Source organism: Chaetodon auriga, chromosome 4 (genome assembly GCF_051107435.1).
Source record: "Chaetodon auriga isolate fChaAug3 chromosome 4, fChaAug3.hap1, whole genome shotgun sequence".
NCBI lineage: Eukaryota > Metazoa > Chordata > Actinopteri > Chaetodontiformes > Chaetodontidae > Chaetodon > Chaetodon auriga.
Window position 1 is genome coordinate 20,939,882 of NC_135077.1, and position 21,885 is coordinate 20,961,766.

At 46.0% G+C, this 21,885-nt stretch overlaps 2 protein-coding genes across 3 annotated transcripts; both read right to left on the bottom strand.

The window, feature by feature from the left end:
- Positions 1 to 17: 17 nt before the first annotated feature.
- ogal (O-GlcNAcase like) lies at positions 18 to 6,763 on the bottom strand. The gene is made up of 17 exons (XM_076727604.1): positions 6,390 to 6,763; positions 6,186 to 6,237; positions 5,747 to 5,844; positions 5,195 to 5,325; positions 4,707 to 4,878; positions 4,462 to 4,560; positions 4,220 to 4,359; positions 3,981 to 4,125; positions 3,637 to 3,735; positions 3,272 to 3,516; positions 3,016 to 3,190; positions 1,899 to 1,984; positions 1,683 to 1,775; positions 1,509 to 1,597; positions 1,309 to 1,429; positions 1,084 to 1,213; positions 18 to 639 (listed from the first exon to the last, which is right to left on the bottom strand). Exons 1-17 carry the CDS (start codon positions 6,460 to 6,462, stop codon positions 503 to 505), a joined length of 2,085 nt encoding a protein of 694 aa, XP_076583719.1. The 5' UTR covers positions 6,463 to 6,763; the 3' UTR covers positions 18 to 502.
- A 704-nt stretch (positions 6,764 to 7,467) lies between these two features.
- LOC143318866 (uncharacterized) lies at positions 7,468 to 14,743 on the bottom strand. Of its 2 annotated transcripts, none has more exons than XM_076727362.1 (11): positions 14,606 to 14,742; positions 13,265 to 13,369; positions 12,964 to 13,119; positions 10,830 to 12,597; positions 10,678 to 10,731; positions 9,685 to 10,591; positions 9,385 to 9,594; positions 9,146 to 9,209; positions 8,933 to 9,054; positions 8,665 to 8,816; positions 7,468 to 8,497 (listed from the first exon to the last, which is right to left on the bottom strand). In XM_076727362.1, the coding sequence occupies exons 1-11, from the start codon at positions 14,699 to 14,701 to the stop codon at positions 8,397 to 8,399; spliced, it is 3,735 nt and encodes a 1,244-aa protein (XP_076583477.1). In that variant the 5' UTR covers positions 14,702 to 14,742; the 3' UTR covers positions 7,468 to 8,396. The 2 variants fall into 2 exon arrangements, with proteins under 2 accessions (XP_076583477.1, XP_076583479.1); XM_076727364.1 differs by having other exon boundaries at positions 8,286 to 8,497; positions 9,146 to 9,206; positions 14,606 to 14,743.
- Between the last annotated feature and the right edge of the window lie 7,142 nt (positions 14,744 to 21,885).

Genomic DNA, 21,885 nt, shown 5'->3' on the forward strand with positions numbered 1-21,885 from the left:
GCGTCTCAAGCCAGAGAACAAGTGAAACACCAGCTGTTTTATTTAAAGATTACTAATTCATATACTCCTTTTGTATCCTGTCGAAACAAATAAAATATCTTCTCTTTTGAATTTTTGTTGTATTACTGTTTTCAAACGTGTTTGCCACCACCAGTGACTTCACTGTCTGATACATACAGCGGATCAGAAACGTATGCTCGACATGTTTATCTAAAAAAATAACACTTATACAGTTCACAATTTTCATGTCTATAAAATCAGTAGTGTCACTTTTTAATCATCATACAATGTTTCACAAATTCATTAAGCGTTCTTTGACTACAGTCATGTTGGAGGACTGACAGAGTGATTGCGGCTAAATTATACAAAGAATCATGTGACCTGATTGAAAATAACATTTCAGTTTGACAAGCTGCAAAGGTCGCCATTATTCACACAAGAGGTTCGTCCCAGTAGCTCAAAACATTTCAAACCTGACGCAAATCCTTGTCAAGGACCTAGATCACAGGCTTGTTCCCATGGCAACAACGTTTTGAGGTAGACCGGCCATTTTTATGGGTTTGAAGCAGCCAAGTTTGGCATGTAAGTCGAGCATCCTCTGATCGCTTTGCCTCAACTCACAGAAAACTCCTCTGGAACCTGGAAAGTTTTGGAAAAGGAAATCAAGATGATGTTTGAGGTTTAACCTTCATTCTGTATTAAAGTGGAATCTATTGATACTGGGACGAGGTCATGCAAAGATCCTAAAAACAGACCCAGCCAGCAACCATTGCACAGCAGTAGTGACCTTGAACTGTTACGATCGCTACAGCTACAGTTTTTTTTTTCTTTTCCACAAAACGAAGCATATTTCTGCTGAAAACTGGTCAGGGTAGAGAGATCACACTGCTCTGACTGCCCTCATAGTTACTTTTTTTAAAAAAATGTAAAAACTGAAGCGACATCTGTCAGTTGGCACTAGTATTAATCTACATCTGCAGGAATAAACTGATGCTGCTGTGAATGTCCCACCTCACAAATGCTGCTGTGACCATTATTGAACACTAGGAATTATCAAAGGCATTCTGCATCATCTCGACCTACCACTGCTCCTGATGGACGACAACAGCCGACCAATCATACGCTTTGCTGGAGAGGGATCGGTGACCCGGGGAAGCACTTGCACGGTAACCAGGGAGGGGAATTCCTTCCACACTGAATCACTTACTGCCCTCTAAAGGTAGGAGATAGAATACAATACTCATAGTCATGCGGCGTTTGTCCTTCACGTCCTGCTCTACAGAATGATTAGATGTTGCATTGGATCACCTGAATCTTTGCTGCTGCTGGTTTGGCGTCAGTGAGAGCCAGAGCGTAACCACACACCCCAATCTCATCCTCCAGGACAAGAGCGCACTGAGGGGAAGGCGAGAGCTCGCCTGCTGTCAGGCTGCAGTGAGGCAGAGGGAATGTTAACACTGAGACACGAGAGCGTGAACAGTCCAGAGAGAAATCAGACACTTTCTTACCCATCACATATAAGTGGAGGCTGCGTCATCACGGGGACTTTGCCCCCTCCTGCGCTCTGCATCTCCTCAAATATCCTCTGCACTTCCATCTAGGAGAGAAAACAACGCTGTGTAAAATCACTGCTGAATGGAAACAAAAACATATCACAAAGTCTGAGGACCTGTCGTCCTAACCTTGTCCTCAGGGCAGTACGGCCGTATGCAGTAAACCTCCGTCATGGGAGGGCGTCTGAACAGGTCCCTGCTTCCGTGGCAAGGCAGCATCCTCTGCAAGTACAAATGTGCAGTGAAGATCTACACTGAAAATTATAGATGAGATAATGACACTTAAAAGAAAATATTTACTAGATGCCTTGTCCAATTAATGACACATATGTCTTTAGCAGTTACCTGGAACTCTCCGGAGAGGCCTCCTCTGAAGCCCCAGGGTTCAGGATCATCGTTCATTAGCTGGGCTGAGGGTTGATGCTGCCCTCCTACGGAGAGCAAACACAAATCGACATTTGAAGGTTAAGCAGGATACCTTTAATCGACTTAAATTAGTTATAAATGGGGTTAAAGATGAGCCACGTAACAAGGCGGATTCAGCAGATGATTCTGCATAAATCCAAACGGCTGTGATGAGTCAGTTACGCAGACAGACTGGTCCTGGCAAGCCTGCCTGGCACCTCTGCAGCTTCCTGAACACAACTGAAAGCATATCCATCATGATTGAATGTACGGTTTGCTGCTTCTTGTCCTGGTTGTTCCGGCTGCTTATTTGAGATTCTGCTTGTCACAATCTCATGGACTCCTGCTTGATGACAGTCTCTGCCTTCAGTGTATACTGTAGTGTCATTCTGTAATACTTCCAGGGTTTCTGATGTACTGGAAACTCAGGCATGTGACTGAGTGTTTAGGGTCAGAGATTATATGTTTGAATACATCAATAACTTGCACGTATTTACATCTTTCTCTTGGATTACAGCCAAAATCACCACTTAGAGTCCAAAAAAAGTTGTGACTGTGTGAAACATAAATCAAACAGAACGTGATAACTCGCTAATCCTTTTTGACATATACTCAACTGAAAACATCACAAAGACAAAATATTTAAAGTTTTACTTCATCACCTTCATTGATTTTTGTAAATATCTGCTTATTCTGAAGTTGATGCGGCAACACGTTTTAAACACGTTGGGACAGGAGCGACTGAAGACTGGGGAAGTTGTGGAAAGCTCCAAAAACACCTGTTTGGACCAGAAACTTTTTTCGGGGTTGTATGTTGGGGTGTTCTTCTGCATCATGACATGAAGTGGAACTGCGAACAAATATCAACTGCAGAGTGATGAAAGCACACAGCAGTACCCTGGTTTGGTTTCTTAGCAGTTCACCGCTCATCTAAGTAGCTGAGTGTAGGAGGAAGCACATCAGAGATTCAAATCTTTTCTCCTTCAACATGCCTACAGCAGCCTTTTCTCCAACATCCTACCTCCTTCACATAATAACCTGTGATGGATTTTCTCACCTAGTGTTTTCACGTAGGCTCGAGCCAGACCGACCCCGCTCTTGATGTCACAGATGTAGTTGTAGAGGTCGTACAGAATGCTGCGGTTCGGCGTGTTTGACAGACGGTTGAACATCTGCACCACCGCCTCGCACATGCCATCAAACTGCTGTGCTCTTGAGCACCACTGCGCTGTCTGAAGAACACGATGAGCATAAATGTAGTGGATGGAGTCACATTTTGAGATTTTTGAAGAAGCATAAACACACAACACTACCTCGTCTGTCCCTGCGACGGCGGCCTGACTGTTGTTCTTGAGCCAGTCCAGCTCCTGCAGCATGGTCCTGGCTGTCGGCCCATGTTCGTACGGCAGGTAGAAGAGGTCCGACAGCAGCTTCAGGTCATTCAGGGTCAGGGGCTCCGCTGTGTACAGCGGGTTCTCATCAGGTCCAGGAACATAGGAGCTCTCTCCCATGTCTGTCTGCATGGGCTCCTCATCTGATGACTCCTTCTTGAGACGAACTGGAGGACGACAAGGACCAGGACGGGTCAACAGGGCGATGACTGACCTTGTCTAAGTGTAACACCCACCCCATCTCTGCCTTTTGATATCTTTAAAACTGTTCTTTCATGACTCTCTACCTCCGGGTTGATCGGCCATCAGAAACTCCTGCAGCCAGTCAGTGAGGGCCAGGGTCAGGGCTTTCTGGGGGCTGTAGCAGGGGTCCTGCTCCTCATCGCCTGGTGATGGAGGTCAGAGACACTGAGACAATGCACAGATGCCACGCTTTGGGCACAGATCTTCACTTTAAAATCAGAATCCCAGCGTTTCAAAAGTTATCACATATTTCAGACAGCTGTAAACGATCACAGTCAAATTTGAGCTGGGATGTTCTGCAAACACACCAAAGCTGATGGATACAATAAAAGGCAGCACAGAGAGTGTAATTCTATGTATCCTTTTAAAAGAAAAACTACACGCTCACCCATTTCCACATCCCTCTGCCCTCCATCAGCTGTTGCTTTGCACCACGTAGCCAAAGTGTGGATGGCCACAAAATTTGGGTAGAACTCACAGTTGGGGTTGGTGAGCACTCCTCTCAGTTTGGGGATCAGCTCAGTGGGACGGTCCTGATGGGAAGTGATCATGTTATTATTTCAAGATGCCGGCAGCAGACTGGAGCACACACAGACATCTGAAATGATCATTACGCAGTCTTTTTACCTTATAAGGTCCAAGGAAAAGCCTTTGGGGGTCATAGTCGTTAGCGTGGATATTGTCCCAGATGACTGGTGCCCTCTTCAGGACAGAGGACACCTCTTCTATGGACTCCACTGAGATTTTGTGGGACACCACTTTAGGACCTGAAGAATACAAATTACACACAAAAAAAAGCATCAGGAGACTGTCCCTTAAAACACAACCACACCGGTTCACAGTGAGATTGTGGCTCAGCGCGGCCTCACCAGTCCACAGTATGTCTATCCCAGGCAGCAGCTTCTCTCCCACAGTGTGGAGGTACGAGGACTGGGACACATTGGGAGTGCAGAATGCAGCACAGTAATCTGGAGTTACAGGGACAGAACACGCATGAATGATGGAAAACAGTGAAAACATTCTGTGAAACAGAGGTATCACGCAGGCTGTGCTCAGTGGGACTAAGAACGAACAGCGGCATGCTCATTCTTTACAGGCGACTCCACTGCCTGACCTGTAGGACAGAAGAGGAAGGTCTCAGGCTCTCCCAGGTGCTGGTACACTGCATTAGTGATGTCCACCTGAGCGTGGGCGAAGGAGCTGAAGGCCTGCTTATCAGCTGGACACATCTCACTCTCGATGTCATCAAACAGCAAAGAGAAGGACCTGCAGCCGAACTCCTTCACCTGAGAGGCAAAGAGGACAGAGTGAGATCATTCTGTGAATTTCCTTTTTGGATAAAGAAGTTCAACTTTAGGCAGTTTTAAAATATACACAATGCAACAGGGTCACTGTACGTGTTAGCTTCATTTGCTCGGGACTTTCTTTCACAAGAAAGGGTTATTCCACCGGGGTTAAAGCCGTCACCTGCAGCAGTGTCAGTGCCATCAGCTGCCTGGTGACGTGCCTGCAGCGCATCAGTCGCTTCCACTTTACTGCTGCATGTTTCACATAAAGTAACGTGGAGTCCAAAACAGTCCCTCAGAGAGCCATAAAGCCTACCTGATCCAGCTTCCTCTTCAGGGCGGCAACCTCTTTGGGGTTGGAAAATGTAACGTCCAGGCCGGGAGAGATTGCATAGACGAACTCGACATTGTGCTGTTTGGCTGCTGAAATCAGGGCGATGAGTTGTTCTAGGAAAAGAATAAGAGATGAGAAACCAAATTGTATAAAAACAAACTCCCTGTTACAGAAATATCCTCGATAAATGCTGTCCTAACCGCTGTAACTGCAGCCTTTGCTGGGCAGCAGCTTGTTGATACGTGTAGTTGAGGTGTTGACAATGTGCAGGAGCATTTTTGATCTTTCACTCCCATGCACCTGTCTCTATACAGGTGTGCACAGATTTTGCAGAAACCTACCCCAGGTGACACTATGGTGAAAATACTGATATCCAGGTAGAAAGCCAAGCATTGTCAAAGACAGTGGTGGCACACATCTAATTCTCTTACACAGTTCTAATCAAAGTGAAAAAGTAAATTGGCTGTTTGACAGTCCTGTGCGTTTTTGACTATTGGCTGGTCTCAGGCCAGCGTGTGAAGGGGTGAAACTCACCTGCCTCCTCGGCACAGTACAGGTCCCTCCAGTACATCCTGTGTTTGTAGTCATCCTTCGGCGCGTACAGGTATGTGTTCAAACCCCACTTCTGTTCCCTGTGAAACACCAGCAATGAACACTCACATCCAGCAGCACATCAGCTGTCACATGATGAGAAATGACAGAGTCCAATAAATCAGCCTGCATTTTAAAATAAGATCATCCCTTATTAATCCCATATTTTAAAGGGCCTTAAAAAGGTGAAAATCAAACTGAGCTCAGGGGACATCTGATCGAGCTAAACACCACAGAGACTACAGATCAATTCATGTTTGCTGTTAAGATTACTTCCTGGAGCCAAACCCAGCTGGTCTTATAAATAAACAACAGTATGACACAACACCCAACAGGAAGCACATGTCATCTTCACTTTCCAGCGGACTCACAGGCCACACACCTTTTAAACAGCTCGGTCCTTTGCTCCATAGTCCATGGCCGCCCATAAAAACCTGCAAGCAAAGGCCAAGTTATGCACCAAATGGTACCACCTTATCAGAAATGATGGACATCCTGCCAACATTTCCACTAACTATCTCTGAACTGCACGCAGTTTGGGTGTTGGACCACTGGGATCTGAGCCCTGGTGGTCCACCCTGCTCACCTTCCACCACGCCACTGATGAACGGTCTCGTCCCGGTCTGTGCTGGCCCCTTGGCACTGCCCGGTGTCGACATGGTTCACGTTGACTGTAGCGTCGAGCTGTCGTCCCTTTCCAGTTTCCAGTTTGCTAAAACTCCGACAGAAGCTCTGACACGGCGCGAGAGACAGTCATGTTTGTGGATACCTGCCGTGGCTTTAATCGCTCCGTCCTGTCACGCCTGCGCAGACCAGTCAGTGTTTATCACTGCGGAACATGGTGCTAGCGTGGCCTCAAGTCTGAAGTTATGAACACTCAGAGCGAATAAAAAAAGGTGGCTCTTTTTTGATGATGACTGGACTTCGCTGCAGAATCAGACGCACGCTGACTAGACGTGCGTCAGACTACCGGGTGAACGTCTTAAAGGGACAGTGTCCTTGTGTGTAGAAAGCCATGACAATGAGCCACAGTGGACACAATAAGGCTTCGGTAGTCGCACACTTAATTGGAGTACATTTATAAATATGAGTTACACCTGTGTTCTACAATTCATTGTCTGCCATGAGAAAGGTCCATTAAAAGCGCATTGGACAACCTAAGTTTATCTGAGGCAGAGAAATATGATGAAACACTGGATGAGCCAAAGTTAAAGGCACATTTCATGTCACTTCAAGGTTCCAAATGCACGTTACCTGGTGAACGTTAAGGAAGTTGCTGACTCCATGATGGATGGGAATGAAACTGCTGACTATTTCGAGACAGTGGACAAAAAAAAGCCTACCCAGACTGAGCTGTGTAAAGCCATAGATAATCTAGAATTTAAAAAGTCATGAGGTTGACTTCAAAATTAAGAGCCTGCAGAATAAACTGGCAGACGCTGATGAGGGAGAACTCCCTCTGGAGTGACTACTACAAAGAGGTCAGACAGGTTCAGACTGTAGGTCAGACTGTGTGCTGCTCAGCACACGTTGACTCGCCAAACAAGTGTGATTAATAACACGAGCAGCGAAAGCACTGCGATGGTGCTGTGCTGGCCTGCTCACTGGTACGGTTCTTTTGGATTTAATAAACAGCATAAACTGAAGTTAACAATCCATCAGGAAACAGTAAACAGTCTTTATTTATTTATATACAAATATATAAAACTTTATCAGTGTTATGGAATGCAAAAAAAAACTTTTGTGGGTTTCACTAAAATATGTGATCAAATTAACAATGCTACAAATTCATATGTAGTAAACATACACATCAAAAACTGCATGCACACTAAACGACCAGTGTGTAGAATTAAGTGGCATCTAGTTGTGAGGCTGCACGCTGCAACCAGCTGAACACCCCTCACCTCACCCTCCCTTTCAGAGCGTGTAGGAGAACCTACAGTGGCAGTGTGAAAAACTCTCTACAGCCAGTGTTTGGTCTCCATGGCCACTGAGGAAGAGGAGCCGCTCCCTCTGCAGATATAATGTAACGGTACAAAAGGCCAGGCCTCAGGCAGCGCCCGTGTGTGCGTCCATAATAATGTTGCTCTACGATCGGCTTCAATTCTTTCATCCAAAGCTCGATGCACACAGATGAAAGTGAGTTTCCCAGCTGCCCGGCTGAGAATCCCCTCGAGGTCGAAGGTCCAGACGGGCTCCTGGGAGAGACTGCCTTCCAACTGGATAAGAGCATTCTTTAGCATGGATTCTGCATCTGCTTTTCCACTCTCACCTGAGCACCAAACAGTGTCCTGACCTGACACCCTGAAGCGATCCACACCCACACATTCTTCCACACAGTAACAAAACCACGATTCTTATTTTCACGATAATACACTAATGAAAACATTGTGAACATTATATTCCTTTTCTGCTGAGAGATGCCCCTGAATCTTACACACTGGACCTTTAAGAGTCAAAACATGCAAAAAATACTAACATACAAAAGTCTGCTACATAAATGTGAGCACAAGACTCTGAGGTTCACGAAGGAAATCTTTCTTTTCATCTCTGCTGCATCCACCTTGGTGTTCTGGTCCCCCGCACAGCTCTGCTACCTCTTTAATCCTCTCTGGGCCTGTTTGAGCAGCTGATCAAAGTCAAGGTCCTCAAACCTGTTCTTGGCAGGAGGCGACTCTGCATCTCTGTTTGCATCTGAGGAAGAGAGGCACATTTACGGGCTCACTGATGTGTTCAATGACTTGACCAGGTAACGGGAGCTTCGACAGGATATGCCAAGAGTACAAATATAAATAGCTCAACTTAAACAACTATAGCTCTCAGCACAGCAACTTGACTTTGTTTGCGGTTTTGAGTCTCACCTAGATCAGCGTAGTCTGAATTACAGAACTGCCTTCTTCCACCGAAGCAGAGATCAAACGGCAGCTCATCAGGCCTCCGTAGTTTGCTGCCGTTATCGATGGCAGCAAAAGCATCGTCCATGTTGTAGAATGTGACAAAGCCGTAGTGGTCACTATGGAAGCCAAAGGCACAGGATTTTAATACTGACAAATACAGACTGATGGTACAAAAAAACACAGTAAAAGCGATGAGACATCTGAAAGCTGAGTGTTGATTGTGCATACGTACCCTCTTTCTCTGAAGTGAAGCGACACACATTCTACCTCTCCGAACTGAGAGAAGCGCTCCCTCAGTTCATGGTGTGTCATGGACCTGCAGATGCGGCCGACATACACCACCCTGCGCTCATCCTGTATGACACCATTTCTTGTGTTACACACCATTCATTGAACAACCAAGAGCAGCTCAACATCAACAACATGTCAGTAATGGTTTACTCACTATGGCTTTAAGTTTCTGAATCCTCATCTCATGCTCTCTCCTCAGCTTGCTGGACTCTCTGCTGCTGTTGGGAGTTTGGATGAGAAGAAGACAAACACTGAGATCACACTTGTTAAGTCAGTGAGGCCAGAAGAGACGCAAAAAAATATCAGAGTAAAAAACTGACATTTAAAGGAAAACCTACATTTTATTTTCCTTTTATTGAACATCTACATGGAAAACTCACAACATCAACTGACCTGCAAACGTCTCTCCACTGCCTGTGGCAAAACCGCGGGGATGGTGATCGGGATCTGGATGGGGACCTAGAGCGGGACCAGGATCTGGATCTTGACCTGCCGCATCTTGATCCAGAATAAGACCACCTGTAGTGCCGAGGAGGGGAGCGGGAATTGGAGCGGGAGGGGGACGGCGAACATGAACTGCTGTCTGACCGCTTGTGACGGTGCCTGCGAGACGGACAAATGGACAGTCAGGAGTGACGCACACGGGGGACAAATAAAGACTAATACTGAACATCGATTACAGCAGATGATTACTTTTGTCTTTTTGGAGAGGGAGATGCAGAGCTGGACGACGACGATGAGGAGGAACAAGAGCTGGAACTGGAGTCAGAACGAGAAGATCTTCCCCGATACCTCCCTTTGTGCCTCCCTCTGACGGGAGGGCTGGGTGGAGGTGTAGGGAGGGTGCACGGGGCCGTCTTGTCTTCAGCTGTACAGCCACAGTCTTTCTCCGTGGCGGCGCTGTCTGACAGCACAGCTTTGTCCGATGGGGGGTTTGTCTCTGATCTGGTCCAGGGCTCCTCAGAGAGCTGCTGTGTCACAGAGTCATGAACGGCTCTAATGGCTGGGTGAACTTCAGCGGTGGAGGTCTGCTTTTTGCATTCAGCAGCAGCACTTAGAGAGTCATGGGTGGTCACCTGTAACTCATCAGTGGTTTTAGAAATATCCTTGAGTTTCGAGGCTTTGCTACGCTGAGTAGCAATTGTAAGTGAACGGTCTAAGGGTGCGCAGTAGTCATGATCACACAATATAAATGAATACATGTGAGGAGAAGTGAGAGCAGCGGGGAACTCCGAGAAGCTACTGTGTGTCTTCTTGCACGGTAGAGGACGGGGGTCGATTATCTGAATGGCCTTGGATGGAGGGTTTCTGCGTCTTGCTGGCAGATCTGGCAGAGTGCTGAGAATGATTTCAGTGCCAAGGGGCTCTGGGATGTCCACACCCTCCAACCTTTGAAGATGAGGTAAATCCCTGAGGGTTTCTGGAGTCCCAGGTGATTCTGAAGTGCTTAAAGGCTTAAGTGGGTCTACAGGGGGGGTCAGTGGTAACGTAGAGGCTCTCTCTGTTCCTCCAGACTCAGTCCTGTCCAAGTGTCCATCTGTTTGGAGGTTTAGAGGTGAGGTAGCGCTAACAAGTTTGGACTCCACCCTCTCCTCTTTGGCTGGATGATGAAGAATAAGGGGAGATTTCATGAGACAGAGCATGAACATCCAATAATACAACGCTATCAGTAATCTGATCACTCACCTTGTGTTTCCTCAAACTGCTCCAGCAGGCTGGTCAGATCAGGCGCTTCGATTCCTAAAGTAGAGCAAAACGGACATGAACTTTGGAAGGTGAATATGTAGCTTTGGTGCCTTCATTGTGTCAGACTGAGCGGCTATGTGTCAACAGTTTACCTGAGTCAGCTGCTGCACTCTGCACCGTGCAGCCAAACTGAAGGGTTGGCGATGCTTCCTCGTGCTGGGATTTCCTGTAAAGAACCTCTGGTAATGTCTCCTCCACTGGTGTGGGAGCGTCCATGGGAGCAGGTGGCTGACTAAAGGCTGGACAGGAGGAAGGACACTGCCTCACTGGGTCTGGACGTGAAGATAGATAAGTCTTTGGTTCCAGATCGGTTTCTCCTGTCGGGCTCGGACTGCATTTCTGAGGCTGTCGTTCCTTGTACTCTGATGATGGTTTCATTTGTGTTGCGCTTGGGCACAAAGCTGAAGGTCTAGAGGAGACGCCTGAAGCTATCTTTGTCAACCTCATCTTAATTTCCTGAAACCGGGCAGTGCAGTCCTGGTTTACTGACAACGCCTCAGGCTTTGGCGTTAAAGAGGATGGCTGTTGTTGAGGAGATGTGTCTGAGGATTGATTTGGGATTTTTGGAAAGTGCCTGGTGCTGTCGAGGTTGGAGTCTCTGTTGAGGAACTCCACTGAGGACACTGAGGAGGATAGGTCAGTGGATGGCGATGCTGTTTGGCTAACAGGCATGGGGAGGAGGACAGGATTTGGGGGATCACTGCTGAGCAGCGTTGGTTTCTTTACTGGACTTCTTTTGCTTTCAGGCACAGTGACGTTTGTGTTATCTGTGACGCCTGGCAGTGGACTAGCAGGTGAGATGACTTTGTCTTCAGGCCTTTGGCGCTTTAATCCGCTGCGACGTAGAGGAGTGGATGGTTTCACCTCTGAAGGGTGAGGCCTGGGCGGAGCAGAAGTGCGATGGGTTTTGCAACCAGGAGTTTGAGGTCTATGGAGCAGATCAGCACCATTTCCACTATCATCTGGACAACGCTGTGCTGTCTTTGGTCCACAGCTGTTTTGTCTTTGTCCCTGTAAACAGAGGATGGGGGTCAGCTCCTTGGGGGCCTCAGAGACAGAAGGCCACTTGGTGGTGTAGTTGCCCTGTTTCTCCACTAGGGGCTGTCTCTTTTGGCGCAGCTGTCTGTACTGCTGCAGGCTGAGCGACTTGGCCTTTGTCTCACCTTTAGGAGGCAGGACCTCGGCTTTGTTACTGTTCATTCGTGAGGGCGATGTTTGGGGTTCAAGTGCTGAGCCAGCAGGGTTTTCAAGTGCTTTTGTGCTGTTCAGTGGAACCGACACAGTCTGACGTGTGTGCCCACCTGTTGGGTTTTTCTCGTTCAATCCCCTTTCCGCTGATTCATCAAAGGGAGCCACCTGAACCGGGCCAAAGCTCACCCTTTTCTTCTCTCTGGCTGGTGGATCTCTGGATGAGTTCCCGTTCAGCAACACGCTCTTCAAGGGTTTGCCACGACCACTTTCTTCATCTCCCTCTTCTCTCTCCTTTGTTTCTTTCACAGTCACCTCGTCATCAGACACGACATTTATCTCCTCATCGCTCTCTTCGGCAGGTGTCTCATACTTCCACACCTCTTCCTGAGAGAATATTGTGTGATTCCTCCTCAGTTTATCGCCCTCCTCTTCCACGTGCAGCTTCAGGCAGTAGGGGTGCATGATCTTCACCAGGTTGACGAGAGACGTTGAGGTGAAGACCTCCACTTCAGACTCCGCTTTCTTACTTTTGGCGTGAAACAGTGTTTGACTTTGTTTGCTCTTTCTCCCTATTTTGCTCTCATTGTCCTTTTCGGCATCAATCTTAATGGTTAATGTTCTGTTTGGTGATTTGGATCTTGGTCTTAGTCTTTCAGCAAGTGAAAGTTCCTAAAGAGACAAAAACAGGACATTGAGAGAAGCAAAAGAGGTTAATAATGGGACATGACATTTAAGTTTACACAAGTCTCTTTTGTGAGGATTTCACTATCGTTTTCATGCCTGTTCAGTCCAGTTTGTCAAAGCATGTGGCTCATCTTTATCTCAGCAATTATACACCAAGTCTTGATAAAGTCTTGATTTCTATCAGGCAAATTCATGTGATCATCATCATCTGCTCACAGCTATTTAGAATTTAAACAAGAAGTCCTGCTGCACTGCGATGGACTGGATTTTGGGCAGTGCATTCTATTCTAGTTATGACTTTCATACAAGTTCTTTGAGGCTTGTGTTTCTAATTCCTGAGTGTGCACCCACCACTGAGTTCTCCCTGCACTCCGGGTGGGTGAGGAGCTTGGTGTCTGGCAGGGTGTCGAAGGGGGACAGAGTGCCGTCATCATCTCCAACACTGTCCAGCATCTCAGTCAGGGCAGACAGCAGGTTCTCACTCTCTTCCTCCACCTCCCTCTTATCCTGAAAAGGGGCAGCAGAATCCAGACTTACTGATTTTTAACACAAATTCATTTCATCCACAACCTCTGAACTATGTACAAAATCTACAGTCCTGGGCTACTCCCACAGATGCTCCTCAGAATGGTTCACTGTGATGAGCTCTGACCTCTGATGTCACAGTGGAGTCTTCAAAAATGGCCAGGATTGAGTGATCCACGCAGGACCGCGAGTCCATCTCCACGCCTTCCACATCACATCGACTTGGGACCAACTGCAGAGACACAAACACACAAACATTATATCATGTGCGCTGATTTGCATGCACATGGATCTGGTCTGTCCTCTGGGTGTGACCCGAAGATGACACACAGGACTCGAAATTAACTTTCTCTGCATAAACAGGAAGAGCTGCCAATTCTGACGATGCCTCACACAGCTGTGAAAAAACAGAGCGCTGATGCTTATTCCATGTTTATTGAGCAATGAGCAAATGAATACACTGATAGAGACATCTCTATTTAAATTGGAACAAACAAGAATTAAGAAAAAAAATATTGTGCCACAAGTAATGATTTTGTTAAGTACAGACCTTTGACTTTTGATCTATTTATCATTTGGTCTATAAATGTTTAGTTTACTATCATCACTTAAACAAGGAATTGATAATAGATAATAATAACTGATATTTATTTCTATGAATTTCGGCTTAATCAAGTAACCATTTAAGCTTCACAAACGGAGTACAACTCAAACATGTCAAACATAAAGCTGAAGGATGATGTGCAGCTTCATTCATACGCATGGCCGACAATTAAACTGCACGTGTGTGCATATGAAACCATCAGACAGGCTGTCAAAGAGCTATGACTCATTAACAACGTTTTCTAAGGACAAGACGGTGATAGTAAGTTCAGCAGGGAGCTGATGGAGGGGTCACAACCTGAACACCACCTCAGCGAAGCTACAACAGAAGCTCAAAGAGTGTGATACTGCACCGAGGCATGATCTGCTCCTCTGTGACAGTTTATCCATCTGTCAACCTAAAATCAAGCTGGAAGCCTGAAAGCAAGGACGGCAAAGTCAAGGGTACTGTTGAAGAACAATGAACGGAGGCGGCCAGTGCAGTGAGCAGACGCTGCTGAGGGCGCAGCCTCATCTGAACATCTTGTACTTGAGAGGAAATGAGTCGGAGTCTCTGTCAGCTTTCACTTGAACGCATCAACCCTGACGGTAGAGATGCTGTTCAGCATCAACGGAGGTGTAGCGACATAAGCTAACATGGCATTAACAGTTCCGTAGCCCCATGGTCCAAACAGCAGACAGTTGGAGCAGCTATCACCAGCTCTCTGCTCACTATCTCAGTAGTACCTCTACCCTGTTACAGCCACGTGTCGCCATGTCGGCATGTGGCCTCGCCCGCCGGCGAAACGTCTCCAATCAAAACGTCGAAACCCGCTCGTGTGCGGCTATTTTGATGACTAACTAACTAAAATGAGCAAACCGGTACCTCATTGGGGGTGTTGCTGGCCAGAAAGTCGCTGTTGCCGGCATTTAAATTCCCGTCTTTCCCCCTCCACCGCGCCGCCATCTTGCTGCTCCACATGGTCCGCTGGCAGGCCGGACAGAGACACGTGGTCACCGCGTGGAAGCGCGCAGAGAGCGCCGACCTGGGATCAGATTGACAGCGCGTAGTGAGAGTGAGGTGATAAGTGGAAATCAGATCCGAGATCGGCTGAATGTATCGCGAATGTATCAATTACGGTACTTTCCTCTTGAAACTATACTGAATTTATTTCCCTGCGAATAACCAGGACTTCATGTTTGTATTGATTATTTGTTGAATCTGTAATATAAGAATACATTTTCTGATTAAGGGACCGGTTTCTCACATATCTGCGTCAACTCATGTAAGTACTATTTTCAGACACTTTTGTAGCCGGTTGATAGTCTCAGTTAAGTCCCGCAAACCGGAATTATGGCCCGTAGAACTTTTGATACAAGGATTCAAATTTTTATTTAATTTGTTTACGGCTCAAAAGCGGCATCTAGCGACCAAATGACGGCAATTTCTAATGACGTGAACGTGGAGCAGACGGCAGCAATAACCCAGACAATATCACTTCAGGTTTTATATACATGGGATTATTGCATAGACATGGAGCCTATTCTATGACATATTTTACAACATTCGATTATATCAATTAATAAACTAGAGAATAGTTTCTAAAAATCTGAAGCAAAATGTGGATAAAACTGTCAGGTGCTGCTCTGGCTGCCTCATTTGTTTGGATCTGTTTTCCCTTTCATGGCAGGAGGCTTTAATGGAGAGAGCACTAATAGTGTAGCTGGGAGTTATCTTGAAGCTGGAGAGAACACTCTGTAAGGCTGTTGAATTCACCCAAGCGCTCCGTTATCTCCCATCTTATTATTGCTAAGAATATCATGAAAACAAGAGGGCACTTGTTCTAATAAGAAGCGGCAATAATACGGCCAATGTTTGAAGAGGTGTTTTATGGCAGAGCAACGAGTCTGTCTGCTTCCCGTGGTCTGCCTCATCACCAGAACAAACAGATTATGTGCATGTTCAGACATAGCAATATTGATGTGTTGACTTACTGGATTTGTTTGCGCGCGCACCCTCCACCTTATGGTGTCCTGTTGGAGCCCAACAACTGCGTCGCTGCCTCGTTTCACTTGAAGTGGCACCTGCTGAGGTCCACATGTAAGTCTTTGCATTTGTTAAAATGTGTTCAGGCCTCTGAAAGCATTTGTACTGTGCGTTAGACCGCTATGATTGAATGCATTTATCGCGTGTGTTCACATGACGCACCGTATTGCTGAGGCCCCCTCATTACTTGTACCTTGCAGTCACATGAATCACAACCATTGCTGCTTCACAATGAATCTTTTTTTTTTTTCCTTTGCACTTCGCTCCATGCAGCTTCACACTGTGCTACCTGATGTATGATGAATAATTATTCTAAAGTTCTGGATAATAAACACAGCTCTCTGAAACAGCATTTTTACCTGTGCTTTGCATTTCTCCCTCGAGCTGATGAAGACCCACAAGAGCACCAAACCTCATGCTCCACTGACAAATCATATGATGGTCTCTGGATGGTTGATTACATTTACATATTCAGTACAGCAGACTAGTGTTTTGCTCTCATCGCCTACTGTAGCACCCATTACACTGCCTGTTGCCAAATGAGCAGTGATGCAGAAGTTGTTCCACTATACAGTGAGTGGCTTCTACGGGAGTCTGAGTGTTTGTCATTTAAGGATGAATCAGATTTTTTTTTTTTTTTTTTTGTAACCTGAACCTGGTCCTACCAGTCCAGCTTGAAAAACTGACATCATGTTTGTTCTTCCCACCAAACCTCCAGCCACACCCTAACCAGGTGAGGCTGATCAGCAGAGGTCAAAACCTCTGGTTGTGTGACATAAAACAAAAATCCCGTTTAAATAAGTGAACACTTGGTCTGCACAATTTAGCCTGGCTCTGTCCAAATTTAACAAAATCCACTCCCAGCACCGCTGTATTATGAACCTTCTAATGTAACTCTCGTTTTCCAACATGTCCAACTTTTCCTTTAAAGCAGCACTGTGTTATTTTAGCACACTGGTAGAATTGATGTAAGAGTTCTTACTCAATTTTTCTGTAATATATTTGAAATCTCCAAGCCCAATCCAAAGTAACCCTAGTGACATCATCAGGGTCATTTTCTCAGACTTGAAGACATTATAAGACATTATACATACACTGTTTTCACTGATTGACTGGTGACTTCTTGTGATATGTAAACTGACCTTTATGTGAAATTGGTGCCACTTTAACATCTGGGAGAAGACACATAATGTGAGCTATCTGTTCTTTTTCTAGCTTCTTTTCATTTTCTTTTTTAAAATGTGCAGTCGTTGTCATGCTGTTGTCACAATGTACTCAGCAGAGTTGCCCCCTCACTGCAGGAAGCTATTTAAAATGTTACACTTCTACAGCAACTTAAACAATAGAGAGATACTAACTGATGGCAGGCTCTAACAGATTCTGAGGTGAAATCTTCTCTGTACTGCTCCCTGTTGGTAGGTGGAAATACCCTGTCCAGCGAACAATGTAGATAAAGCTGCTGTACTTTCTTTTCTCCACTAGATGGTGATATTACACATCTCCCGTTAAGTTCCACTCACACTTACTGACTTTGAGCTCTCTAAAGTTATGAATGAGTTAATTCCCAGTGAGCTGATTGCTCTATGCAAGCTGCATATCCCCAATGAATGCCAATCAGATATTCATACATGAACGAAATGGAGGCATTATAAATTCAGGTTCCTCACCTCTTGATTTGTATGTTGTTACCTTGTATTATCTGACTGTTTTTCTGTGGACGACCATGAATGTGTCTGGCCCGTTATCTCTTGCATACCAGCGAGGAGCTGACCTTTCTGCTGAATGTCACGGTGGTACACAGAGTCAATGGCTGTATTAGATTAGTTGGGAGGAAAATATACTCACATACACACACACTTTAATGAGCTACCACACGATGCCTGGTTATTTATTTTGATCCAGAGGGCTAACTGACACGTACTTCCCATATAAATCTTACCTACAGTACATCTGCTCAGTGACCTCTGTCTGTTTCCTTGTTTTGTTTCCTTTGCTTTGTCCTTTAATCCCATATCTTCTTCGGTACTGTTGCTACATCTCTCTTCACCCCCACTGCGCACACACACACACACACACACACACACACACACACACACACACACACACACACACATCACCTCCCGTCTCAACTCCCACAACTCTTGAAACACATTACTGTCTGAAATGGGGCCAAAGCATCCTCCAGTCTCCAGCGGGTGAGGTGTGAGTGTGTTCAGGAGTGTGCAGAGACATGTGTAAGTGTAATTGTGTGTGTGTGTGTGTGTGTGTGTATGTTCAGGAGGGGGGGGTTCTGTGTAAGTGGGTCACCTTACTGCAGCATCCAGTGCCAAGCTACCATGTCGGTACATGGCCCCGCACACACTCAGACACACATACATTTAACCCACTCCCCATCCACTGTCCCCTTTTTGGTTGGAAATGTAAAATACTCCCTCAGTCACTCACTCATAAGCAGATACTTTCCCTCATTCTCTAAAGCTCCACATAGTGCCAGACTTTACTCTCATATGCCAGACCTCTCCCTCCTGTTTTGCTTTCATGTCCCCCCCCCCCCCCCACACCTCTCATCCCTTCCTCACTCTTGACCTGTTGGAGGACTCCCACGGTGCTCTTTTGGCATGTTTGAATTTTTAAAGAACCCATGAGGTCTGGAGTCAGGTTTATGCTCTCCTGCTTCCCTCACACTTGCTGCTGTTGTGTGTGTGTGTGTGTGTGTGTGTGTGTGTGTGTGTGTGTGTGTGTGTGTGTGTGAGAGTGAGTGTTTTTCTATATGACTTCCAGTCATCTCAGCTGCTCAGTCATGCAACATTTTGCACGTGTATGTATGCACTTCTGTGACCTTTCAGATATTGTGTAACACTGGGAGCAGTGTGTTATAAAAAGGCAAAAGCACTCTGAACTTTAACTTGACACCTTCCCTACCAGGGACAGCAGGGGACAGCAGGGGACAGCAGGGGACACAGGCGTTACTTTGAGACTGCTGAGTTAGGGAGTTGTGTTGCCATCATCCTCAGATTTCTTTACTTGAAGTAAGTCTTCTTTTTCTTCAGCTTTCATAGCAGAGAGAAGAGGAATGTCCCCCCACATGGTGCCGAGAACATCTGTTAGTGAGAAATGAGGGCTTGAGAGAGACAGAGGAGGAGGAGGAGGAGGAGGAAGAGGACTTAGATTAATACAAGTGGGAAAAAGAAAGGAAGTGAAGAAAGAACAAGAGAGCATGCAGAGACGTGGACAGAGAGGAGATGAAGTGACAAGACGTCAGCTGGAGGAGACCACCCTCTCTACAGAACAGCAGAGGTGAGAGATTATTGGGCAAGAGGTAGCGACTTACAGGTGTACACGTTCACGAGCACGTATGCACACAAACAGGCAGCGTGGTAACACAAGCCTGCATCAATAATGTAGCTGAGAGAAACAGGATGCAGATTCTGCCTTACATAAGAGTTTACAGAGGGCTGGCTGGCTCAGAACAGCCTCTTTCATTCTCTGCTTTGCCCTCAGGCTGGATGTACACAAGATTTCCTGAGCTAATTAACCACCACATTTGCCATCCAAACAACTTTTCAAGATGAATGTGCTGCAACAAAGGCATGAAAGCCATTTTTAACTTCAGTCCACTGACTTTAGGTGATTTATTTTACTCTGTGGGGCAACATTTTGCAGTAGTGTTTCTCCACAAGTCCTCAATTTGTTGGATCTTACATAATTTAAATTCTGTAACAGATTTGTTTGTGGTGGGCATAGTTAGTTCACTGACAAAGTACAAATCCTTCAACATAATTGACCTGGGAACTGAACTTTGTCTGTGATCCTGCCAAGAGTCAAAGCACATTGCTGGTCCAGATCACAGGGATTACAGAGGCATAAAGTGAGTCTGGCAAGGGCTGTTATGTTCTTTGGATTGATTAGGTTGGATAAATCAAAACAAGTCAAAAATCTGAAACACACTTTGACTTAAAGCGCCACAAACCATTATTTTATCCATGCTAGCAGCTTAGCTCTGTGGATGGCAATGAAGGTTTGTCGGTTGGTCTGCGCTTAATTAGCCTATATCAGCTACCGTTTGATGGATTCTCCTGAAATGTATTACAGGTCATTCATGGTCCCTGGAGGATGAATCCTACTGTCTTTGGTGATCCCCTGACTTTTCCTCTTGTGCCGCCATGAGGTTAGCATTTGTGGTTAAGATTGACATTTGTGGACATCTACTGGGATATTCATGTGCCCCTCTGAATGGATTGTAATAACTTAACTGATGTCCTGACGTTTCATGTAGCTCCACCATCAGGTAAAAAAATGTTTTGACGAGTTACTTCTTCACCCATCATAAAACATGCTTAATTCAAACTGGACAACACAAATCAAACCTCACTAAAACCATCTTGGTTTGTCTTTCCACTCTTCCAAAAGGTACCAACTCTAGTTTGGCAAAGTAAACCCTTAACTCACCCCGATAGATGTGAGAATAATCTGGCTCTACATGCTGCTGATGCCCAACTTCTGTCACTCCTCTCCCGCTTCATGTCCCTCCTGGTCCCACCTGCCATGTCTTCATTGTCCCTAGAGTCAGAGTCCTGGTAGGAGCCACTGTTAATCACCTTTGTACAGAACTCCTTGCTGTCAAACTGCCCATCAGTCTTCAGAGGCTGTTTTTGGTTTTGGTCTGGCAGTGTTTGACCCGTGCCTAACACCAACGCTCCCCGGTGCTCCGAGCTCCCAGTCTGGGCAGACTCGCTCAGCTAATGGGGCCACTAGCTGCACGGCTAACTGAGCTAACATGCTAAAGGTTGCTAGTAGCTACAGCAATGAGCATAGCCAGCAGCAGCAGTTAACATTTACTCTGGTGACATGCTGCTTTGTTTGGAGTGACCTTTGATTGGTGGCCATATCTTACATTGTGCTTTGCAGGCAGCACACCAGGACACTGTGATAGACGATTAGCTCCAAACGTTGCTCTCCTGTTCCCCTTTGTGATTTTCGTCTCTGATGCCTTTTCCTCACCTTCTCGATTTGTGTTTGCTGTCTGCCTTTTATACTTTAGCCTCTGCAGCTTTCAGTCTGTTCTTCATCTGTGTTATGTGGGATCTGACTATCTGCTATCTGGCAAACTGTTAATGTGTGTGTGTGTGTGTGTGTGTGTGTGTGTGTGTGTGCTTGTATATAAATAATTATGGTAAGGTGTAAGACAGTGTGTTTTGCGCACACATCATCTTGAAAGTATGAACTTGTGAAAACTGTCTCTATGAAACTGTTAATGTGGCCAGATATATGTGTGGGTCGCAGTTTTTAAATGTGTGTGTGTGTGTGTGTGTGTGTGTGTGTGTGTGTGTGTAGAAGCTCATCATGCTTGTGCTATCCTTTTTCTGCCACATTGCCATGGCGACAGTGCCCTCCCGGGGTAATGGGGGACGAGTGCGCCAGAGCTATTTATTCTCTTTCTCCCTCCCTCCCTCCCTCCCTCTCTCTCTCCATCCATCCATCGCCCTCTCTTTTCCTCCGTCTCTCCCTCTCTCCATCTCTGCCCTCTTCCTCCTGCAACCTCTCCTTCTCTCTCCCCTCTCCATCTCCCTCCTTCCGCTGCTCTTTCTTCCCCTCTCTGATTGGCTTAACGCTCTCCTCCTCAAAATGAGATACTGCCTAATGAGACAGAGGGTGAGGAAGAGAGGGAGGGAGACAAAGAGCAAGTGTCTTTAAAAAAAAAAGCAAGTAGAAATATGTGGGGGAGGCGATCTATGCAGACTTGTGTTCCTTGTTGCATGTAAAGAGAGAACCTCTGTGATGTCATTTTGGAGGGAAACAGCACAAGACATCTATAGCGTATATTTAATACTGTATTTAGCTTTCTATCTCAGCTATGTGCACGTGTGTGTGGACTGTAATGTACATCATATAGGCTCTCGAGGTGTGAGCGTGCGTGCTCTGATAGAGGCTGTGGGCTCAGTCGGGGTCATGACTTTGAAATGGTTTGAAGATTGTGTAAATCTCTGAACGAGCAGGGTCTGTAAATACATGTGGTGCCTGAAGCAGAGTTTCAAACTGACGCATCGTCTACCTGTAACCCCATGTCATAACGTGTCCAACTATCCTGTAGCAGGATAGTGTGGCATCTTGGGGAAATA